Genomic DNA, 22,775 nt, shown 5'->3' with positions numbered 1-22,775 from the left:
GGGACCGGGAGCGCCAGAGGAAAGGGAGTACCACCCAGAGAAGGAGGCCGGGATGACGCCACCTGGGGGATTGCCTCCTTCACAATGTCCTTCAGAAGCACCTTCATCCGAGGGGAACGTATGAGGAAGAGGAAGCATTCAAAAGCTGTCCTCACTAGCCGCCGGGTCCCTAGGGACCCTGCCCTCCGAGGCGCTGGGCCTCTGCTCCCGGTCAAAAAGCTGAGGCGCCTGGTTCTTGTAGCTGCACGCCTGCGATGGGTAGATGTACCCCCGAGGGGACCAAAACCCTGCAACATAGTATCAGCTGCTGCTTCCAGAGAGAAGGGGGCTGGAATCATCCTGCAAAGCCCACTCGATGGGTGAAAGCACTGGCATGGCCCTGAGCCGGATCCAAGATGGCCACCTGCCATTTTTATCCCTTGCAGCACGCCCTGGAAGGAAGGGCGCAGAGGCCCTGAGCCAAGAGAGGCCTCAGACACGAAAGGATACAGGTTGAGTCTTGCACCCGAAGCAGAGGCGTCGACCTCAGAGATCCTTCTGGTAGGCACTGAGCCCTCAGCCGGATGGCCAGTAGTCGAAAAGCCCTGGATGACTGCCTCGGAGCGAGCTCTGCTAGGCTGGGAGTCCTCGGCACCTGTGCCGGTAGCCATGCTGGATCGAGCCGAGGAACGACTCTTAAAGGTGGCACTCGACGATCCCTTACCCCCCTGGGGTAGAAGAGGGCAAGTCTGATCGTCCCTCCAAGGACCGCCTGGTAGGGCCCCCCCACGAGCCCCTTACCTTGGGAGCAGGTAGCCATAGAGGCCTCGGGCCTGCATAACCTGAATGCGAGGTACCCCGGGGAAGGAGTCTATGCTGTGGAGCCGTGCTGAACAGAGGGCCTACCTTGTCTTGAAGGGAGGATCCGGAGACAAAGTCCTTAAATTCGGGTGGAGAAAAGCAGAATATGCCCCTCCACTGCGACAAATGATTCTTCAATGCCCTGTGACAGAGCGCTGCAGACAGCACATGAGTCCCAGCAGTTGTCGGGCCCCAAACACTCCAGAAAGCGTGCATGGGTGCCCGAGGCCAGGACCAAACAGTTGCAAGAGGCACATCTCGTGAATCCACCTGTGGCCGACATGCGCCAGGGAGGTGAGGCACCGAAGTGAAATAAGAATTGAAAAAAACAAACTGGGAACAAGCGGAAAGCTAGAAATCCATCTGCTGGCTGCCAGGTCCGATGCCATCTGTGTGGAAAATAAGACGGAGGTAAGGCTCCGGAGGGTGGGGCATTTCCACACTCAAGGCCGCACCCCCGCACACTATACTAAATTTAAAGAGGAAGTGCAATTTTCCACTGCCAAAGGTTCTGGTACAGTCCTCATGTTGGGGGACGGCCACAAGGATGGAGGAAAAGGGACAGGACTTATGAGTATAATAATTACTATATTTATTGAACTCTTGTTTAAGACTACATGTCAGCTTGCAGCTTCTTCAGATCACTTCTCTGCCAGGTATACAATTTAAGATGGACGTTTGAATGAGCTGTGGATTGTTTCTTACCTGAAGATACCTTCGGATGATATGCTTTGCTGCACGGGTCACAATTTCACCAATTACGATCCTCTGTGGATAAAAGCAAAACATAAGACTAAGTAAGCGGAGTTTGAATACAGAACCTCCCACAAATGCTTATCACCCAATATGTCTCCCAGGGGATTCATCCTCACACTAGGAACAGGCCGGTGTGAGGGCTTCCAGAGAAAGACGATCTCCTTGACCCTGACTAAATTATTCCCTAAAGTGTCCCCCTTCAGCAATTCTAATTGATCATGGGGATTGAATACCTCAGACCACCCTTCTTCCTTCTTGGGCTTATGCTTCCCCGTAGGCTTGCCTAGGGTAGCCTTCTTTGTCTGAGACCTTGTGCGTGGTCATTATGCTTCATCACCCACAAATCCTAAACTATCTGGGACTTGCCTCTGAACACTTACAGGAATCCCAAACACTCCATTTCCTTCTAGACTCTAGATTCCAGAAATCAAAATGTTGATTCCGTCTGACTGCATCCGAGTGCTGTTCCTGGTCAAGCTGCACACCAAATTACGCAGCACTGGTGGGTAGCATTCAGTGTCAGGCATCACATTTAACGTCTCAATTGGTTTCCTACATTCTGACATGCTTGACCATTTTTAGGAGGCAGCTAAGAACAAATGACAATTAAATAAAGGCGTTTCTGATGTTATAAATGTCATGGTAAATGCATATGTTGTGCCTTTGTTATACAAAGAGCAAATAAACTACCCCAACACATCTTTGTACAAATTCACATACTCAAAGACATCACAACCCCAGTATTTTTTGCCAGTAGTTTCCGCCTATTGCCCATTAACTACAAGTAGCTCTTGCTAACTTAACAGGATGGATACCCCTGTTCTAGAGTGACGGGCATTAGTGGGAATCTGAGGATGGAGGTTTGCTGGGGGGGGAGGGGGTTCATCCACCAACCTTTGCTGGGCCACAGAGCAGCTCGGGCCAGAGCCTCCAAGTTTAACACTGTGGAATCCACCACAGTCATGTTGGCCCCAGTGTCCCTGATAGAGGTGTCCACACCAACTAGCAGTACACTATCCTTAAATTGAGAATTGATGTTGTCAGGTATTGAAGCATAGGCTTCAGCAACTCTAGGTTCCCAGCGACACTAAAGTAACTTTGTAAGGCAATGCCAGATTCACAGTACATCGGGGTCCCCCTTCGTATGGCCACATGCTTCAAAGATTACACCAGATTCTGAGGATCTTTGTATGTATGAGAGGCTAACTGTAGTCAGATTCTTGTTTGGGATGATAAATCCCACAACTCTTTCCATTCTCTCCATGTGACGGATTCCCCTTACGAAACATTTTGTTGGCAGGTTTTTCAGTAGACCCACACTCTTGTTCTGTTTCCCATCCTCATGCTTACTAGAAGCACTCTTGTCATTGGACACTCTATGGGACACCCTTAGATTAGAAGCAATGGCCGCTTTCTTTGGATCAAACTCCTTAGAATCTGCCAAATGCAGTTTCAATTCAGAGGAACAAGAAGCCAAATAATGTTGAAGCATAAAAAGAATAATCATGCCTTCAAAATGGTTATGTTATAACCTTCAACACAGCCACTCAATATTTTCAAAGAATCATTCACATAAGTCTCACAAGCATTCTCTTGTCTCTTGAGGTCTCTAAACCCAGTTAAGAATTGGGCAGGAGTCTCCCTAAACATTAAGAGCAGAGCCTATTTTCATTTTTCAAAATCTTTTCTCTCAGGCTTCAACAACTCTATAAGAGCACTGCAGCCATTCTGGTGTAGTCTGCTGAGAAGCCAAGCAATCTTGTCAGACTCATTCATCTCTTGTACCTCATGAAGCATACTCCGTGCATTTAACCAATCAATGTCATTTTTCTTTAGGAAATCCTGGATGAAAGGATAGCCCAGAACCATTCCCAGACGCTCAACTACAGCTGGAATGCTCAGTCCTTCTCTTTCTCAATCTTATCCGATTCCATCTTTGCTATGTTGGTATTTGATCACCATTTCTTTCAGCCTCAGCTCCCCTTTCCTCATAATCAAAAATAACTTCAGCTTCAGATGTGATAGAGGATTGAGGCGCCCTCTCTTCAGATTCACTAGTCTCTTCTGTAGTTTAAATAATAACAGGACCATTACTACTGTTAGGCCCTGCTCCAGAATCATCAACAGCACCAAATAAAACATTATTCCTAGCTTCCTGGTTATCTATCAATTCCTGCACCAAGTAACTTGTTTCCAGAGGTCAGTTAACCATTCCCTGCACACAGTTGTTTTAAAGATTCAACTTTGTGCATAGTAAGAGTAGTACCAATGTATGTTTACATACTGTGACAAATGTATGGATGTCGTCCCTTCTACCCTAGGGAAGGCCTTTCCCATGGGCCAGGGCGATGAGTCCACACAGTACTATAGCCCTCCACTGGGGGTGGTGCACTGGGGGAGGATCACTTGGGAGAGGAAGCCCTTATGGGATTAGGGAAGACCATTTCCATCCAGAGAATGTGGTATTCCTCCACTTTATTAGAGTCTCCCTCCATCGCCAAGCCAAATTCTCCTTCCCTCTTCCCAATCAGTGGCATTGTCTTCTATTGTGGGGTCAACCACCACGGTAAGAGAATAAGAGGGTCTGAAACCCTGAGAGGAGAAGAGACAGTACAGAAGGCAGCATATGCTTGGCAGGCGAGTACACCAAGCTATTGCAACAGACCATTGCAAGTCTGGGACCTGCACCCATATGAGAGCCAAAGAATAAGAGGGTCTGGGACCCTGAGAGACACAGACCGTCCAAAAGAAAGCATATGCTTGGCAGGAGTGTAAACCAAGCTATTGCAGCAACACATTGCGATCTGGAACCCGCTCCCACATGAGAATTTAGAATAAGAGGGTCTGGGACCCTGACAGCAAAAGAGACCAATCAGAAGGAAACCAGTGTTTGGCAGGAGAGTTCATCACGCTGTTTTAATACAGAACTACAGACTCATTCCCAAAAGATAATATAAAAGTACAGCAAAGTTCATCCAAGAAGATATGCAGAATGGGACCCAAGGAGATAAAGAAAGGAGAAGTGGAACCAGAAGGAATCTAGAGGAAAGAAGCTAGCCTCCTAATCCTTGGTTATATACATTGTGGAACATTGCTTTTGTCGTTTTGATCACCCGAGACATTGGAAACTTTTTTTGGTTGGCAAGAACTGTCATTTTCACTTTACTTTGGAAGAGAACACCCTTGCACATTTGATTTAGGTTATTAGCTTTAAGGTCAGAAGTCGGTTTTTAGGGCATGACGGTTTATTTTGACATTCTGACATTTTCACTAGTTTTCTTTGAGGTAGGGAAATCTCGCTTAGCTTTAGGGACAGAGGCCATTTTCCTAACCCTTTTCATTAAATACAAGTTAATACCCAAAACTATGTCACCTTTGTGTCCAAGCCCTACTTCTGCACACACAGTGTCTTTTACAGGCCTAAAACCTATAAAGTTTAGAGTTGTGTACCAACACCTATGGGATCACTTCAGTAAATCTACACTGAATGCCAAAGACCTTATCCCACATATGCCACTGATTTGTTTAGATGAATATTTAGATGGATTTCCAAAGCCAACCCTGGTACTGGATTTTGGGAGGCCACCACAAGACGACACAGATTTCTGCCAAACCCAATCAAGGTAAGGTAGCAGAGCGGAAAGGCGTAGTCTCACAAGGACTGTGAGAATGGGCTAGGGCTACAATGAGTCCAAAGACAGCAACACCAATAATTCAAGTTAGAAAGAGGACTACAAAAATATACAATGATTTATTAGGCTTTTAAAATAAACACTAAGCAAGAAAATCCCAGAGTCATATATTGTCACACACTTACTGTAAAACGATATATAAATTCACCCTTAGCAGAAGAAAGAAAGCATTTGATTCAATAACCAGTGAAACAAAGATAAGTACTCAGATGCGTGCAATTCTGTAAAGACACTTAAAATAACCACAGAATCGCTCTCCTAACACTTAATGGGCCTCATTACAACCCTGCCGTCCGGTAATAACGGTACCGGTAGGCTTACCGGCACCATTGTTACCGGACCAGCAGAGTACAAGTTTGCAGGCCGCTGGCCTTTCCGTCCGCCAGATCCGACCTGGCGGGCGGAAAGGCACCGGCGTGCACACTTTGCACCAATAGTGCCGGTGCAAAATGGGAATGGAGAGTAACTTTTTCCGACCCCTGGCTTCAGGGATCGCCAGGTCTGGAATGCCCCGGGGATTCCCCATTGCAGGGGCCGGAAAAATATACAAATCTGGTGGCAGCCTGCCGTTTTTACCAGCACGGCTACTGCCGGAGTTGTAATGAGGCCCAATAAGGCCGAACCTAAGATGGTTTGGGGCCTTGTGCCCAAAAGCCATCAATCCAAAGTTATATTTCAAAGGTAGGTTGATTAAGAGAGGTGGACAATGCCAGTGGTTCTGATCAAAAAGTCAAAAAGGTAAATAAAGTTCAGGTAAGCAAATTAGCTCAATCCCAGTCACTAGGATAGGCGTAGGAAGGGATCCTTGATCAGGCCTCCATCGATCAAAGTCAGGAAAGTATAGTTTAGGGGTGGGACTTTACACCCATCTAACCCTGTGGAGAACATGGGGGAGGAAGAGGTATGTTAACTTATCCCCTAACTCTGATGTCTACGGAGATCAATCTTCTGTGCTTGGTCCAGTTGAGAAAGGCCCAGGGATTGCCTGCGCAGAGGTCACTTTTGGACGAAGAATTTAGTTTTGGGTGGTCGCGGTGCTTAGGAATCTGTTCAAGACACCTTCCAACTGAACCGCCAAACAAAGAAAGGGGAGGTCTTCTGTGGAGCAGGTGACATCAGGACACCTCTAGGAAGCTAGTAACACTGATTGCAGTGGGATTGATCACTGTCGGGTGGCGACAGGCGATCTTCCAGAGACTTACAAAGGAGCAGGTCCTGCACAGCTTCTGCTGATACAAGGAGGCAGACAATGCATGAGCAGGTGTCTTGTTGTACAAGTTGAAGATCCTCCAAGTTCCAAGGATGCACTCGGAACGGCGAAGGCTGCAGCAATGAAACCCAGGAGAGAGCTGGTCAGTTGACCGGTTGGTCTGGGGGACACTTCAAAAAGCTCAGAAGGCACAGATCCTCAAGTAGGGGTCAAGATTGATTGTTCTCAACAATCCAGGGGTCAAAGCGCCAATGAGTGTCTTCTTGAGGTCAGGTAGAGTAGCAGGGCTTCCACTGGCACCTCACTGGAGTTGGTGCTGGTCAGCTGCAGTGGTCGTCCTTGTGTCTTCAACTGGCTGCTCTTCTTCATGAAGAACTTGGCTCCAAGAGTAATCTGAAGAATGACTGCAGGAGGAGTCCTTTTATCCAAGATCTTGACTGGAATCTTGGCCAAGTCTGCCGATGGAGAGGACCTGTACCATTGAAACTGGAGTGGTTATCCAATCATGGATAGCAACTTGACCCAGCATTTGCCCAGCAATAGGCAATCAGGCACCAAGATGGGCCTGCGAACGCACCAACTTTCCCCACTAAAGGGCATTCCATATATGGCATTTCCTGACCTGAGCAGGCAGTAAAAGGCCAAAGAACAAAATGGCCAAAGGACGAGCAAATACCTGGTGGAATAGCCATCTTAGCATGCTAGCCACCTCTAGTAGCCCTTTGCAGTACAAAAGTGCTTGAGTAAAAAGTATAAAACATGGCTGAAAAAGTGCACAAATAAAAAGTATAAAACACAGTTGAAAAATATCGTCTACCAACAGCTCATCCTAGGCACATTGTAAAGTAATCAGAAAACCATTATAGAAAAAGTTATAAGGATACAAATGATCTTAACCGCACTGCAAGTTATTTTCTTATGCTTGTTTTGGAACTAAAGGTGAATTAATTTTTGGGTAATAGGAATAAAATGACAATTGTAGAAAAGATCTGTACAGACGTGTAATCGTTGTGGAATCTGGGTTGACTCAATTGGCTAGGTGAAATATCAAAGAACAATTAGATAATCCAGATTTACCTATCCTTGTTATACTCCCAGTTTCCCCTACAAGTGTAGGTTTGTAATTTTAAAAATACAAGAAATTCTCCAAGAGAGACGTAGGGCTTCATTACGATTTTGGCAGTATTCTGAGGGTAAATCTGCCAGAATACCACCAGAATTACCATTACGGCCACTCGTTCCTGAGGAGTTATCATGGTAATTCTCAATTATTAGCATCTATCAGACTCCATGGGGATTTTTGCCAGCTATACTGGCGGCAGGGGAGGATTTACCTCCAGAAACCAGCTGGAGGCGAATTTGCCACGTTTCCTCTGAAAATCGGCAGATTTACTCTACGGTAAATCCACCAAAACTTATAATTTGGCTGGATGGGAAAAATGACGATAACGGAACTACTGCCTCTATTTTCATGCACTGCTGAACGTCTACTAAAATGAAGTCCATAGTCTCTCCATACTGATAGTCGAACGGACTAATCAGTTTCCCCAAAAGAATGAGAAAAAAGATCAAGGGAAGTAAAGCAGAACGCTTTACTGACCTCCAAAAAGTCACAACACAAGTCTGAACAAACAGAAAGGGTGTCCCATAGAAGTCTATGGGAGGAAAGCAGAAAAAGAAAATCTTTCCTAACAGCATTAACCTGTGCAGATAGAGGAATTAGAAATCATGGCAATTTAGCCTTCTCTTAAATGTGGACCATGAAGCCTGTGATATTGACTGGGGCATGGTAAGATTTTCAGATTTCAACGTACTCTAAGAAATTGGTGGTGAACATGACAAATTTGGGTTTGCTCTGGTTATAACCGAGCCAGCTGTCCCACAGATATTTTTGATCATGTTAAATGTTAGGAAAGATTTTGTTTTTACAGTTTTCCCTCCATTGACATCAACTGAACCCCCTCCGACCCCCCAACTTGTTATTGTTTGTTTCTGATCATTACCTTTGAAGACAAGTAAAGTCTGCTTTCTTTTCCTTGATTAGCCCATCTGTTTTGGAGCACTGGTAAATCCCTAAGGCTACCAGTGCAGGGCGACAATGTCTCTATTTACGGCAGTCCTTGCTGTTTTTAGGCTGCACACATTTTTAGGCTGCAAAAAACTATTCCAGAATACTCAAGATCTTGATCCTTTTTCTTGGACACCCTTAAAAGAAGATTTCTTCTGTCACAGGGTAGAGAGACAGCTAAAGCGCCTTTAAGATTCTCTGTGAGTCTGCCCTGGTAGTTATTGGCCAGCTGTTGGCTGATGTAATTTCATGATTTAGACAATATACAGCGACCATCAGCTGTTTTGCCGCGAAAAACCAACAAAGGGAGCCATCCCCAACCTAAAATGGCCGCCACGTCTGTGCCCGTGGCAACCACCACAACACCAGCCTCACAGAAGCCGGATTGGCCCCCACACCTTGCCACGACCTCCTCTCCTGCTTTAAAGGGAGAGGAGGCTCGCCGTGAGGCAAAGCCGCGGAGGGAAGGCCAGGAGAATAGGCCGTCATCCCTCTTAGCAGCTCTTCGCTGCTCGTCGGCGCTCGATGGCGCCCAACGCATCAGGAGAGGTAAGGCTCAGAGCGCATTCCCTTGCATGCCGCCTTCACTTGTCCAAAGGTTTGGCCACCGCTGCTATGCGCTCCCTGACCTCTCATACCCCGCTCCCCTACCTGTCAGGGACCTCCGCTTATGATCGCGCATCGTACCGGCTCCAATGCGACAATGCGCCCCGCCCACCAACGACCGCAACCTCAGAGTGTCAAGTAGGTTCCCACGCGGAGCCACCCACCAACACATTCGTGTACGCGGATCAGTAAACTGCCTCAGATTCGCAAACTGCACTGAACACCACTGTGCAACTAAGCTAACTAAGCTCAGGTATAATGCCTCTAAAGCAGAGACTCTAAAGCTCCACAAGGAGGTTACTACTCACGGTAGTTACCCTACCTACCATCATGGTTCTGTACGCACCTCACCCACTGATGCCGCCACTGTGTCTATGCCCAATGATCTGCAAGCACCGACTGTTGCTGCTACAATGCCTATGCCCAATGATCTGCCTGCACCTACTGTTGTTGCTACAATGCCTATGCTCACTGAACTGCCTGCACCCATTGTTGTTGCCTCTGTGCCTATGCCTACTGAACTGCCTGCACCCATTGTTGTTGCCGCTGTGCCTATGCCCACTGAACTGCTTGCACCCATTGTTGTTGCCGCTGTGCCTATGCCTACTGAACTGCCTGCACCCATTGTTGTTGCCGCTGTGCCTATGCCCACTGAACTGCCTGCACCCATTGTTGTTGCCGCTATGCCTATGCCCACTGAACTGCCTGCACCCATTGTTGTTGCCGCTATGCCTATGCCCACTGAACTGCGTGAATCCATTGTTGTTGCTCCCCTAACCCTCAGGAAAGCCAAGAAAATTAAGCACTCCAATTCGTGGTTCTCGTTGCCACGAATTGGAGTGCTTAATTTTCTTGGCTTTCCTGAGGGCTTTCCTACTCAAGCAACGCTCAGAAAAAAGATCCGCCCTCTCCACATGGAAAGCCAATCCCTTAGAAATAAATAGAGAAGCCTTCAAAATCATCTCCAAGTCATATAAAAACAATGTCATCAAAGCCAAAGCCCTCTCATTCAACACTAGAATCAATGAAGCCAAATCCATCTCCAAGGAAATCTTCTCCATCTTCAGAGAACTGGAAAAACCTGCGACGACGACTCCTACGCTTATCAAGGATGCCAAATGGTATAACAGCATTCAATCTGCAATGCTAGACAAACTTGACACCCTGCAGGCCAAAATCACTGGCCACTGAAAAATGCTAGAAAAGCTAATAGCTAGCCAGCATAGTAAAATGCCTGCCTCACCAGCACCTAAATCCTCCCCCCATTCGAATTTAGAGACATCACGGAAGCTGAAGCCATCACCCTGCTTAAGTCTATAAAACCCTCCAACTGCAAAGGTGATGCCTGCCCTGCCCAACTTATCAAAGACTCGGTTTACGCCCTTGCTCCCTTTATCACTGCCTTCATCAATGCCTCCTTCAGATCAAGTATTGTCCCGAAAGATGTCAAAGAAGCCTGGGTACGCCCAGTAATCAAAAAACCAACACTCGACCCCACTGTCCCCGGTAACTACAGACCAATCACCACAGTCCCATTCCTGCTAGAAATTCTCGACAAAGCATCTTATATGCAAGTCCAAAAACACCTCGAAGAAAACCAACTCCTTGGCTTGCGCCAATCAGGTTTCCACCCAAGCCCTGGTACGGAATCAGCCCTCCTTGATCTAAAAAACCAAATGGACGACTTGAGGGACTTAGGCAAACCTGCACTTCTCCTACTCCTCGACTTATCCGCTGCGTTCGACTTGGTCGACCACAACACACTGTGCCGCCACCTTGCCTCTGCAGCCAACTTCTCACACAAAGCGCGCGACTGGATCACCTCCTTTCTCCAAGGCAGGGCTATGAAAGTCTTCTCGGACTTGGCCACTGCCGCACCGAGCCTACTTACATGTGGAGTCCCACAAGGGTCTTGCATAGCACCCACTCTCTATAACTTGTTCACCAGGCCATTGTTCAGCATCCTGGATGCCATGGGTATCTCATACACCAATTATGCGGACGACACGCAGGTGTTAATCCCGCTCACAGGTGACTGCAAGATTGACATGGCCAATCTCACGGACATATACTCAACCATCCAATCATGGATGGCAGACAACTGGCTCTGTTTAACTAGTGAAAAGACAGAACTCCTACTCATAGGCTCACCTACCACCCTGGGTAACCTTAGTCAGGAATACGCCTCATTCACCCTCGACAATACACCCATCAAAGTGTCTGACCACGTCAAAACACTGGGCGTCTACCTAGACTCAAACCTCACCATGGACAGACAAGTAAATGCTATCTCCACCTCATCAGCCTACTATGCCAAAATCATTAATGCAGCCAGACCTTTCCTCTCACAACATAACTGCCTCACCATAGCTAGAGCCATTATTGGTTCTAGACTAGATTACTGCAATGCCCTATTATCTGGAACGTCATGCAAAAACCTCTCTAAACTGCAAATAGCACAAAACAATGCCCTCAGGGCAGCTACTGGGACGTCAAGGAAAGAACACATCTCTGAAATCAGGAGACAAGTCCATTGGTTCCCAGTCAAACAGAGAATCACGTTCAAAACTCTTTCACTGGCACACAAATGCCTCCACGATACTGCCCCTCCATACCTTGTACAAAGGATCGTCAAACACACGGCCGCAAGAGCCCTTAGGGAGGGCTACTCCAACCTTATCCAGGTGCCCAAAACCAAAAAAATCCACGCAGGAGGATCCAGCTTCCCTATGATAGCTGCCTCACAGTGGAATGCCATCCAGCCTAGCCTCAGAATGATTCAATCCCACCTTGCGTTCCGCAAAGCACTCAAAACACATCTCTTCACTTAACCAACATAACATGCTATGTCTTCTGTGCTTTTTTATGCTCAAAGTAAATGTTTACTAACTGTACCCAGTAACTAAGACCTTCTGGTCAGATGTAACCACACCAATGAAAATTCTTTGCAAACTCTTGTAACAAGCGCCACGATGCCCCTGGGCTGTGCGTGCGCTCTACAAATGCGAATAAATAAAATTAAAATAAATAAATCACCTTCAGCACAGGTATTTTATAGCCCTTTTCCTTTACCTGTTATTTTCACAAACTGTCCAAGACAGGCTGGTGGCAGCAAAATTATTTCTACTAGGTTTTTAATTGTTCACACATGTACTTTTGCATTTTACCGCACAATGCCTTTTTGAATACCATTTACTCAATATTGTAGAGCAAAGCATTTTTCGACCTGTCCTTTGGCCTTCTTCTTATTCTCTCAGGTCAGTATGGCTGGTATGGAAAGCCCTTTCCCAGGCAAAGCCTCAACTTTCCCAGGCAAAGCGCCAGAGTGAGCAACTGGACAAGTGTGGGGGCTGGGACTGGTCTCAATCTCAGTGCTCGAAGTGAACGGGAGCTGTTGGGAGTGGTGCTCCTCTACTTTTTTAAATTAAGTTTTACCGTTCCTATACTTTTATTTTAAAAAGAAACCGTTCCGGAATGGTTTCGTTTTAAAATAAAAGTATAGGAAGAAGTTGAGACTTGCACTTTCACTGCAAAACACTGAACTTTCCTTAAGCAGCAGGTGCATGTGTTTGGCGGTTTGTATTGTGTGTGGGAGGGGGCATGGTGATGGGCTTTATGGGGAGTGGGTGCAGGCCAGCAGGGAACATAGTTCCACTACGTCTTTTTGTACACTTCGACCACTGCTCAATCCACAATTTGGACAGTGATAGGTCTGTTGCTGGAGATGTTGGGCAAGAGGCTTCCCATGACTGGACAGCTTTTGCCAGTTTTAATGCTGTAGATCTTTTCCATTGGAGGGCTGGGGGCGACCGTGGCTCGAATTTAGGATAAAGTCTTTTGCGGTCTTTCTTCAGATTGTCATTGGAGCCAAGACAACCATGAAGAACTGTAGCCCGTTGATGACCCGTGGACGACCATTTAGTACTTCCAGAATTACCTTCAGCCATGTCCCGGCAAAGCCCTGCCTCTCTGGACTGATCTCCTGAAGACCCTCACCGGTGCTTGGACCCTTGGGCTGGTGGGACCACCCAGTCAAGCCCAGTGTGAGCCAGTCATGCCCTTTGGAGCTTTTGGAATTGTCCCAGGACCCTCCTGTGGGCAAACCACTTCTGTCCAGTGCCTCTTCTGTGCATTGCTTGCCATTTTGAGTTTCGCCTTGGAACTCTGCAGGTCTCCAGCTTGTGGTCCAAGAACTATCCTCCTGCAGCTGCTGCTGTCCAATTCGAAGAGGGGCACTTCTAGGAGCGGTTTCCCGCTGCCTCTCCGGAGAGCCGCTGCCTGCTTCCATTGTGTCTGTTAGGCAAGATTGTATGCAGTACCCTTAGGGCGCACTGCAACAGCACTGACCTCCTGGCAATAGCAACCCAATCTTTGGTATAAGTCTGTACTACACAGGTTAGTAGTGTGGACGAGTAGCCAGGCTTATCTCAAGAGGGGTCAATGTGAGCTGTAAGAGGGCGGGGGGTTTACACAGAGTTTCACAGTGACAAGTATTCAAGCAAACACTTACACACAGGGTTTCTTGATAAAACAATTATGTATTTACCAGTCAGTTAATGTAAGCCTTCTTCAGAAGGGAGCACTGTAAAACACCAGACAAATATACTTCAAAACTATACACTCTCAAGTTCAGATCAGTAAATACCCATTTGGATGGCATACAGCAGAGACCTACACCCACAGGTGGCGCTGTTGACATTAATGTATTACTGTTGGCATTTAGAATTGGTTTAAAAGCAAGTCAAAGGAAAATGTCATTAGAGCAAACAAGATACCACAATTATTATTAAGCAGACACATACTTTCAGATCCCCCAATAAGAGACACTCAGTGAAATAGGCAAAGCCAAAGTCAATAGGCAGAACACTTCTTTGCAGGTAAGTAGACAAGTCTTTGCACAGTGTTTTAGAAGTCTTTGAAGAAAAAGATGAATCAATGTAGGGCCACAAGCTGTCAGACTTGTGAGTAGTAGAAAATGCAAGCAACTCTACACCAAGAGGTAAGTTCTCTTAGACTTTGCAGTCCTGCACTGCACTGGGACGGTCAAAACTTGCAACCGGCAAACTTCACTTTCAGTGGCTGTTCGGCGTTTCAGCTCCTCGCATCTACCGCAAATAGCAACACTGCGGTTCCTGGCTGCCGAGATGGACTGCTTCTGGGGTCCCGTACTCTGATGAGGGGGCTCAGGCTCGGTCAGTCCTGCTTCCTGGGAGTCCAGAGGATCTTCCTGGAGCTCTTGGCCAACTTAAAAGCAATGCACACAATCTGGTGTTCCTCTCCCTGGCTATACAGCAGCAACTCTGTGGAAATTCAACCAGCTCTGAGAAGGATGTCCAGGTGGCTTACTTTGGAGTTGACTGGTCCCACCAACTCAAGGGGAGAAGTCGTCCATGCAGGGGCTCCTTTGTCGATGCAAACTTGGTGTTTCTGCACAGCAGCAGGGCTTCACTGAGCAAACCAACGGTTCAGGAGTTGCAGCAGGCATCCTCTTCAAGTTCTTCTTCGGTTCCTTCATCCAGTGGTCGACTCTGCCTTTCTAGCCAAAAAAATGTGCCTTTTATTCAGTTCTCTCCCTTTCATTCCAGCTTAGCTGTCAGTCACCCAGCAGGGATGCTGTCCTTGCCGGACAGTCAGTCGGCCAATCATAAGAGTGCACTTGGGTCCCCTAGGAGACTAAGCACAGGACGTTTCGGGCACCTCCCTCACTTCCTGCCAGCCCCAGACACCCTGGAGGCAGAGGCAGGCTTCACTCGTGAATCCCGCCAAAGACAAAACGAACAAAGGGGCCAAATCTGGTTTGGCGCGCATAGTAAATCTCAAGAAGGACCTTTCTACAAAGAAATGGCTAAAAAAGACCAGGGCCATTTTTACAAAAATTGCACCCATGGGTGCTTTCCTGCGGATGCGAACGCAGCCCGTGGTAAATGCACACCACGGTAGTAAAAACGAAACCACTGCCGCCAGCCATTCAGTGAGGAAAGGGTAACATAAAAAGGTTACATGAGAAGCTAGACAAAGGGGATACTAGGTAACCCCTCCAGCACCCTATTATAAGATCGTGTTGTGCTGGGTCTAGAAAGTTACAAATGTAAGTAAAGTCAATTTCACTTTACTGCTGTGGGAAACAGTAGTTTATCCCAGAGAAGGTATTTAAACCTTTGGGAAATCTGAAAGACTTACCTGTGCCACTGCAGTGAAGGTGCTGTGTGACACAAGGTAAAAGAGGATGCATATGGAGTTTGTCAGGCTCTATAACCACAAGAAACACAAAGCTCAAATCACATTAAAAACCATGCGAGAGTGGAGAAAAAGGTTCTCACTCTCTCCAGGTTAAAAAAATCAAGTCCTCAAAATCCAGCAAAGTTGCTGGGTGTCTCTAAGCTAGAGGGAATTGGTACATTTCTGAGAATTCTCCCTAACAGTGTCCTAGGAATCGCCTGTCATTGTGGGACTTGTGGTGGTCTGCATCTCAGGATGCCTGTGTCGTCCAGCCAGAGGAAGTCTCACCGAAACTCGGAATCACTGCTTAGCTGGACCCAATCCCACCACTGAAAATTACCTTTGCACCTGCGTCTGGTGGACCCCCACTGCAACAGAACCAACGATAGAAGTAAGTGGTCCCAGGAATATTGGAACCATATGGGTGGTTTTTAATGGAACAGCAGTAAGGGAGGAGGAGCCTGCATAGTGGTCGTCACCTTCAGATATATGGTTGGATGGGTGCAAAGTTCTGACCCTACCTCTCCCCTGGCCTGGTCATGATCGGTGCAGTTCTGGGCAAGGATTCCCTCCGGGGTTGTTCTTTGTTCTTTCATCCTTGGAACATTTTATTCATCTATTGCCTTTGCCAAAACGTGTTTCCCCACTACTGAGGGCTCCTGACTCAGTACAAAGATTTGTTCATGGGACTCTTAATGGCACTAATCCTACTCACCTTAGCAAAGAAAGACTCGAAGTGCTAAGGGCTTGATTATAAAAAAAGCAGGCTTATAGCGTGTACATTGCTATTACAATGCTTACTGTGAATTTCAATTGTTACTGAATTCCCCAGCTGTTTTACTTCTTCTACTAAACAGTTTTTCTCTGTTTCTTCATTGAAACCTCTGTAACAGTTGTAAAAGGAATACGTTGGTGTTCTCAAGTGAGGACAACTATTGTGAATATATATGTGTGCCTAGTTGTAGTTTGGTAGTTCTAATTGCCTGTTATTTTTATGGCAAAATGTGTGTTCAGGCCTAATAGTGTATTTTAATACTTAACTGTCTAATTGAATTTATTTGAGTTCTCTGTGTGTTTTACTGTACCATTACACCCCCCCCCCCAGCCCACACATTTCCTGAAGTCTAAACATTACCTTAACTGTGTCTGGCTATATCCAAGTAATCATTAGGAGAGTATGGCCTCTCAGAACCATCCCTTAGGCTGGTTCTGGATACCCATCTTGACCGTGTCTGGATAGAGTGCAGATGTTCAGAAGGGGTAACAGTGAGTCTCAACAACACTTGAGTATGGATTGCGAAGATATGAAGTGACACACCCTCCAGAGATAAGAGATCATGGAGGGATTTAATGTATATATTAAAAAGAATCAGAGAGAAAGGACACCTAATGCACAATGTACTCCAGTGTGGAGGAGAAAGACTCAAAGCCATCTAGTCAACCACAGATACCCGGTTTTGAAGAAAAAAAAGCCAACCAGTCTGTGGTGTTGATTCAATCCAATAACTGACTCCATTTACGTCCAGCAAGATAGCATGGTGTAAAATATATAAAACAGCTGATAAATCAAGCAACATTACAATGTCCACCAGTTTCAAGCAGCTAAAGAAGGCCTTACAGGACATTATGAAGAGCAGTTTCTGTGGCCCTATTTGGTTTGAACACCAACTGTCCGTTGCCCCGGAGTTCATACCATTTAATACGAGACTGGATTTGACATTAGTCGGTTTTATCCAGGGCCTTTAAGACAAAGGTTGCATTGGTGTCAGACTTGAAAAAGCCAATCTAGGGTTGGCAAGGTTATTCACTACCCCTTATGAGGAAAGCCACTCTGCTAAGTAGTGTTGGCCAAGCAGCAAAGCTTAACTGGGGAAAAAGAGGCCACTGTTGTACAGTTAACTCTTAGCAGCATACTTGATAAGGAAACGACACTAGTCTGTACCAAGTCCTTTTTTTATTTTGAATCTTATTTTCAGGTTTATAAAATAAATAACAGATCAGAGCATAGCAAATCACATGAACATATCAGAATCTAGCAAACAAAACTATATACAACATCATTAGTGCACACAATAACATCACCCCTACCCAACTCCAACCAAACCTAAACCAACCCCCTTCCTTCAAACCTTCCACCCCCCCCCCCCCCCCAGGTCCACAAATGTCACATTTATAATCTAGTACATGGAAAGAAACCTCCTCCAAATCTTTTCAAACAGTGCAATTTTCCCTTCTCTTCTATTTAACACTCTCTCCATCTCCACCAGATTATGCATTTCTGTGACCCAAACATCTATTTTCTGGGGAATAGCAGACTTCCAATTGGATAGGATTGTTTTCTTCCCCATCATGGCACCTCTGAAAAACCATTTTTCCTGGCATAAAGTGAGCCCTTTGAAATCAAAAGCAAACTTCTCTGCCAGTACCCTCTCACAGATCGTACTAAATTCCAGCCAAAATCCACTCACTTTCCTACAATCCCACAACATATGCTCAAGGGTACCAGATTCATGCACACATACCCAATAATCAGAATTGTCCAAGAGACCTATCTTCCACAACCGCTCAGGTGTCCAGAAGATCCAGTTAAAAATCTTAATCTGCCTTGATCTGTCACCAAGCCCCAAAGAACAGAGTCTAACATTCCCACACATTCTTGATCAAACCTCATCTGGGATAACGCAACCTATTCTTCGACTCCACTCTTCCCTCAGGGAGTCTTTGCCTTTGTATTATGCCACAATCAAACCGTGGCTAAGCCCCCTTCCCCCAACTTTGTTTTCATGGTTAACAAATCCAGATTCAACCTGGCCTCTAAATCAACTTCACCAATAGATCGTCTGAGTTTCCGATAATCAGATATTGAAATTAGTAATAATAAATTGTACCTGAATTTCTCCTGCAGTCATCCATTTTGCATTCCTAAAAAGATCAGCAATCCACCTTACAACACCTAGAAACCATTCAGGCCAAGAAATAACTTTTCCTTCCAGTTTAATACTTGGATTTATCCATACAGATGCTCCATGGTATTTAAGTGCATCTCTTCTCGAACATTCACTCAATTTCCTCCAAGAACACATTAGACACGCAATCAAAGGATCTTTTACACAGCCAGACATAGATACTGAGGTTAAAATCGCTCTGGGCAAGAGAGACCCATTGTAACTCGTATCGGCAGTCACCCACTCATCTGGTTCGACCATAAAGTGTGAAATGAACGCAAGATGGTAGGCTCTAAAGTTGGGGACCCCCAATCCACCCTTTGCCAACGGTAATTGCAATTTCCACATCTTTAATCTGGGTGTTTTTTGGTCCCAAAGGAAATTTTTAACTAGCCTACCTAGTTTGTGCCAATATTTGAGTCTATGTTCAGCGGAATCATACTCGAGACATAAATGATCTTCGCAGTGGATACCATCTTGAGAGCATTCACCTTCCCTCAGAGTGAAAGGTGTAGTAATCCTCAGCCTTCCAAATCCAGTCTGAAATCATTACAAACCATTTTCAAATTATCTTGGGCTAAATCAGTAATCCTAGGTATAATCCAGTTCCCCAAGTAAAACAGTTTTTCAGCACACCACTTGAATCCCAAGTTTGTTATGAACTGCTTATCACAATATGGCACCAGAGGCAATACTTCCGACTTAGTCCAATTTATTTTATAGCCAGAAGACAGATGAAATAACGACAAGATGTCCATAGGCACTGGTAAAGACTGTTTTAAATCCCTGAGTACCAAAAGCAAATCGGTATACAACCACAATATTTGTTGTACCCCCTGCCCCCCCAACAACTCAATCCGAGCAACCTAGATTCCAGCCTAAGCACAGCAGCTAAAGGTTCAATCACAATAACAAACAATAAGGGGGACAGAGGGCACCCTTGCCTCGTTCCTCTTTTTAAAGTGAAAGAGTCTGAACATATACCATTGGTATTAACATCAGCTGTAGGATCAGTGTAAAGTAACTTTATCCATGACACAAAGTTCTCCCTGAATCCCATTCCTACCCCCAAGAACCGAAAAGAGGAAATCCCAGTTCACCCGGTCAAATGCCTTCCAGGCGTCAAGGGAAAGGACCGCGGTGCCATCATGAGAGTCAGCTGCCATTGAAATTGTGTGGATCAACTTCCTAATGTTGCTCAAAGTCCTCCTTCCCTTCACAAAACCAGATTGATTTTCATGAATTATATCAGAAGCAGTTTCTCTAGCCTTAAGGCCAAAAGTTTAGACAGAATCTTATTATCGTATTAATCAGGTTAATTTGTCTGTAGCTGTAGCTCGTAGGGAGGGCATCATCCTTCCTTTTCTTTAAAAAGACTGAGATTGTTGCATATCTTGTGGTAAAAAGCCATTCGCCATTGATGTTGTAAAAATGTCTTTCAAAAGAGCCAGCGCTGAATTTGGCAGCAATCTATAGAATTCCACTAGTAGACCAACTGGTCACGGCGACTTCCCAACGTTCAACTTACTGATCACTCTTAATTTCCTCTAGCATTATATCTTCCTCAAGTACTTGTGAAGCACCCTCTGTGAACATCGGAATCTTTAATCCTTCCAGGAACCGTTCACCTTTGCCAGTGATGTCCAATTCATTTTGGTACAACACTGTAACATTTTTATAAGACATCATTGATTTCCTTCGGATGAAAGGTTATCTGCCCATCCTAACCTCGAATTTATGTAATGGATCGTTCTAACTCCCTTCTTCTAAGCCTGTGCACCAGCCAACGGTCCAACTTCTCTCCCTTTTCGAAATGTGTACATTTCTGGTGAAAATGTTTCCCCTCTACCCAATCTGTAACTGGCATCTTCAGTTCCTCAATCTCAGAAACTCTGAAACCATATCCAAACACACAGGATTAGCCACGATCCTCTGCGATAAGTCACTTATTTTCAACTCAAGTTCTAATTGCCTCTTTTTGTACTTTTTCCTCTGTCCGCATGCCAAGCCAATGAGAATCCCACTCATTGTACACTTGAATGCCCCCCACACAGTCTCTGGCCTAAATTCTCCATTATAATTTTCTTTCACGAAGAACTCAATTTCTGCAACTATTTTCTCCACCACCTCCACGTTGTGTAAGATTGAAGTATTCATCCTCCAAATGTAATGTTTGTGCATGGCAAAATCTAATTTCAAATACATGACCACATGCGCATGATCAGTCAAAAGGATGTTACCAATTTCGCTCGACCTGTAATTCTCAGTTATTTCCCTGCCGTCAATAGCATGTCTAGCCTGGAGTAAACAGCATGCACCCCAGAAGAGAAACTATTTTTCCTGGCCGAGGGGTGTTACAACTATCCTTCAAATTGTGTTCAGTAAGTAGGTCTGTCAAAGCCAAATGGTGATTATCAATTTGTTTATGTGGCATAGATTTACTCTTGTATAATCCTTGATCCAGTGCTACATTAAAATCCCCTACTAGAATGATGTTTTGCGAACCCAAGACCTGTATAGTTTGTGGGACTTTCCTAAAGAAAGTCCTGTTGTCCACTGACGGGGCATGAATATTGCATAAAAATCACATTAGACCCTTAACAAGGCAATTACCCGCCCCTCTCGGTCCGAAACGTCACTCAAAACATTTACTGGAGCAATTTTTCCTATCGCTACCCCTCTCGATCTAGAATTAAGACGAGCCGTAAACTTTCCCTATCCAACCTTTCTTCAAATTTTCCATTTCCGCTTTTAGAAGATGTGTCTGTTGAATGAAGCATATATTGCTTTTTAGATCGTTCAAATAAATCATAATCCTCTTTCTCTTATTTATATTATTTAAACCATTCACATTTCATGTGACCACATGCAATTCATCACCCATCTTCATCACTCTGTTCATGTCAATCAGCTCATTTAAACCCAGCTCACTCCAAACAGTCCAGTGTCCTGGGCACCTCTCCTAAACTCGCATGAACTCGTATTTAAAACTGTAAACAAGTTTTAAAAAAAACAACCAACCCATTGTTCCCACCGTAAGTCAAGCGACAGTCTAATTTGAATAATCTTATCCCTAACATTCCTCACCATCCAACAACTGGAAGTCATTAAGTTATCTAAACACCATGACCACATCCCAGAAGATGTTGAGCCCCTATGCCTGAAACTTATCAAAACAACCCCCCCCTAGAAATAAATCAGAAACGATCCAATGCCTATTCATACACCTCCAGCAACTACCTGAAAGCAGAAGCAGCATCTGGTTTGAATGAAAATAGAAAGAAATAAGAAATTGCAAAAACAAAACTATATATTGTATAACAAGAAACAATGTCCTCATCAGAAGATGTATTTAGATTAAGTATGTCCACATCCAAACATATCCCATGCAAATCATCCCTCTGAGCATAGAACATGAGACTACAGACCTCCAATTAGATAAGCATGTAGAAATCTTTCTAAAATCCAAAACAGTCTTCTTGGTCTAGGATCTACTGCCCACCTTCCGTATAATAACCATAACAATAGCAAAGCACAATTGTTCACATTCAATTTCTTACAAAATAATTAAGCTGCATTGTGAAGACTGCCAATTCATGCCCCACCAACACCCCAATTCCAGCACACCAGTGAATATTCTAATAAAAAGACGCAGTCCACATCTGATCAAACTGCAGCCAGCATGGGGCTTGTATGTTTCATTACTCGTTACTCTCACATTCTCATGTATAGCTTCCCAACCTCCATTATGGATTGTCCAGAGGCAGCACCTAAACCCCCCATATAACCAACTCCCCTTAAAATCTGTCAGGTCATCTGAGTCTCATTCATATCATCAATCCCCTCCTCATTATTTAAATATACTAGTTAGTGCCAGTTAATCATATTTGGAATCAAGTGTGGCATATAAGATTCAATTTTAAAGGCTAGCAATCCACAGGCTTATGATCAAAAACATGAATATGGTAAATAGTATATAAATGCAGTACCAGACTTATTCCTTTCCTGTAAGGTATACATATCCAAGTGCAAGTACATGCAACAGTTAAACATTTATTACATGAGAAAAAGGAAAAAAAAGAAAATAAAAACCCCACAACATACAGCCAGGAGGTTAAAAAGCAGTCTAGTTTCCTTGCCATACCAAGATGCCTAGATGAATTCACATTGATTCTCAAAGAGATAGGACCACAAACGACATTAACAAATCCTGGTATCCTACGGGAACATCTGGACCTTCGGTCTAGGTTGTGAAGAAGGTCCTTGTTGATTCTGATGTAATGTGTATACTGAAATACACACACCTGTGAGAGTCTGCAAAAATCCTTGTTGGAGAATACTCAGGATTTTTATGACATCCGTTGGTGTATGTCCTTAGGACCCCTATCGCACGATGCTGAAGGAATTATAAGAATTGATTCCCCTGAAGAAAGTTCAGC

At 45.0% G+C, this 22,775-nt stretch overlaps 1 protein-coding gene across 1 annotated transcript in view; it reads right to left on the bottom strand.

Moving 5' to 3' along the window:
* The window catches only part of LOC138492324 (clustered mitochondria protein homolog), a 1,100,229-nt gene that overhangs the window by 507,417 nt on the left and 570,037 nt on the right, over positions 1–22,775 (bottom strand). The window contains exon 15 of the mRNA XM_069619372.1: positions 1,546–1,608. Coding sequence (XP_069475473.1) covers positions 1,546–1,608 — 63 coding nt within the window. The remainder of the gene's footprint in view (positions 1–1,545; positions 1,609–22,775) is intronic.

Source organism: Ambystoma mexicanum, chromosome 10, assembly GCF_040938575.1.
Source record: "Ambystoma mexicanum isolate Mex_15411 chromosome 10, UKY_AmexF1_1, whole genome shotgun sequence".
NCBI lineage: Eukaryota > Metazoa > Chordata > Amphibia > Caudata > Ambystomatidae > Ambystoma > Ambystoma mexicanum.
Note: the sequence above shows the minus strand (reverse complement) of the source record. Positions and strands in the feature narration are given on the sequence as shown.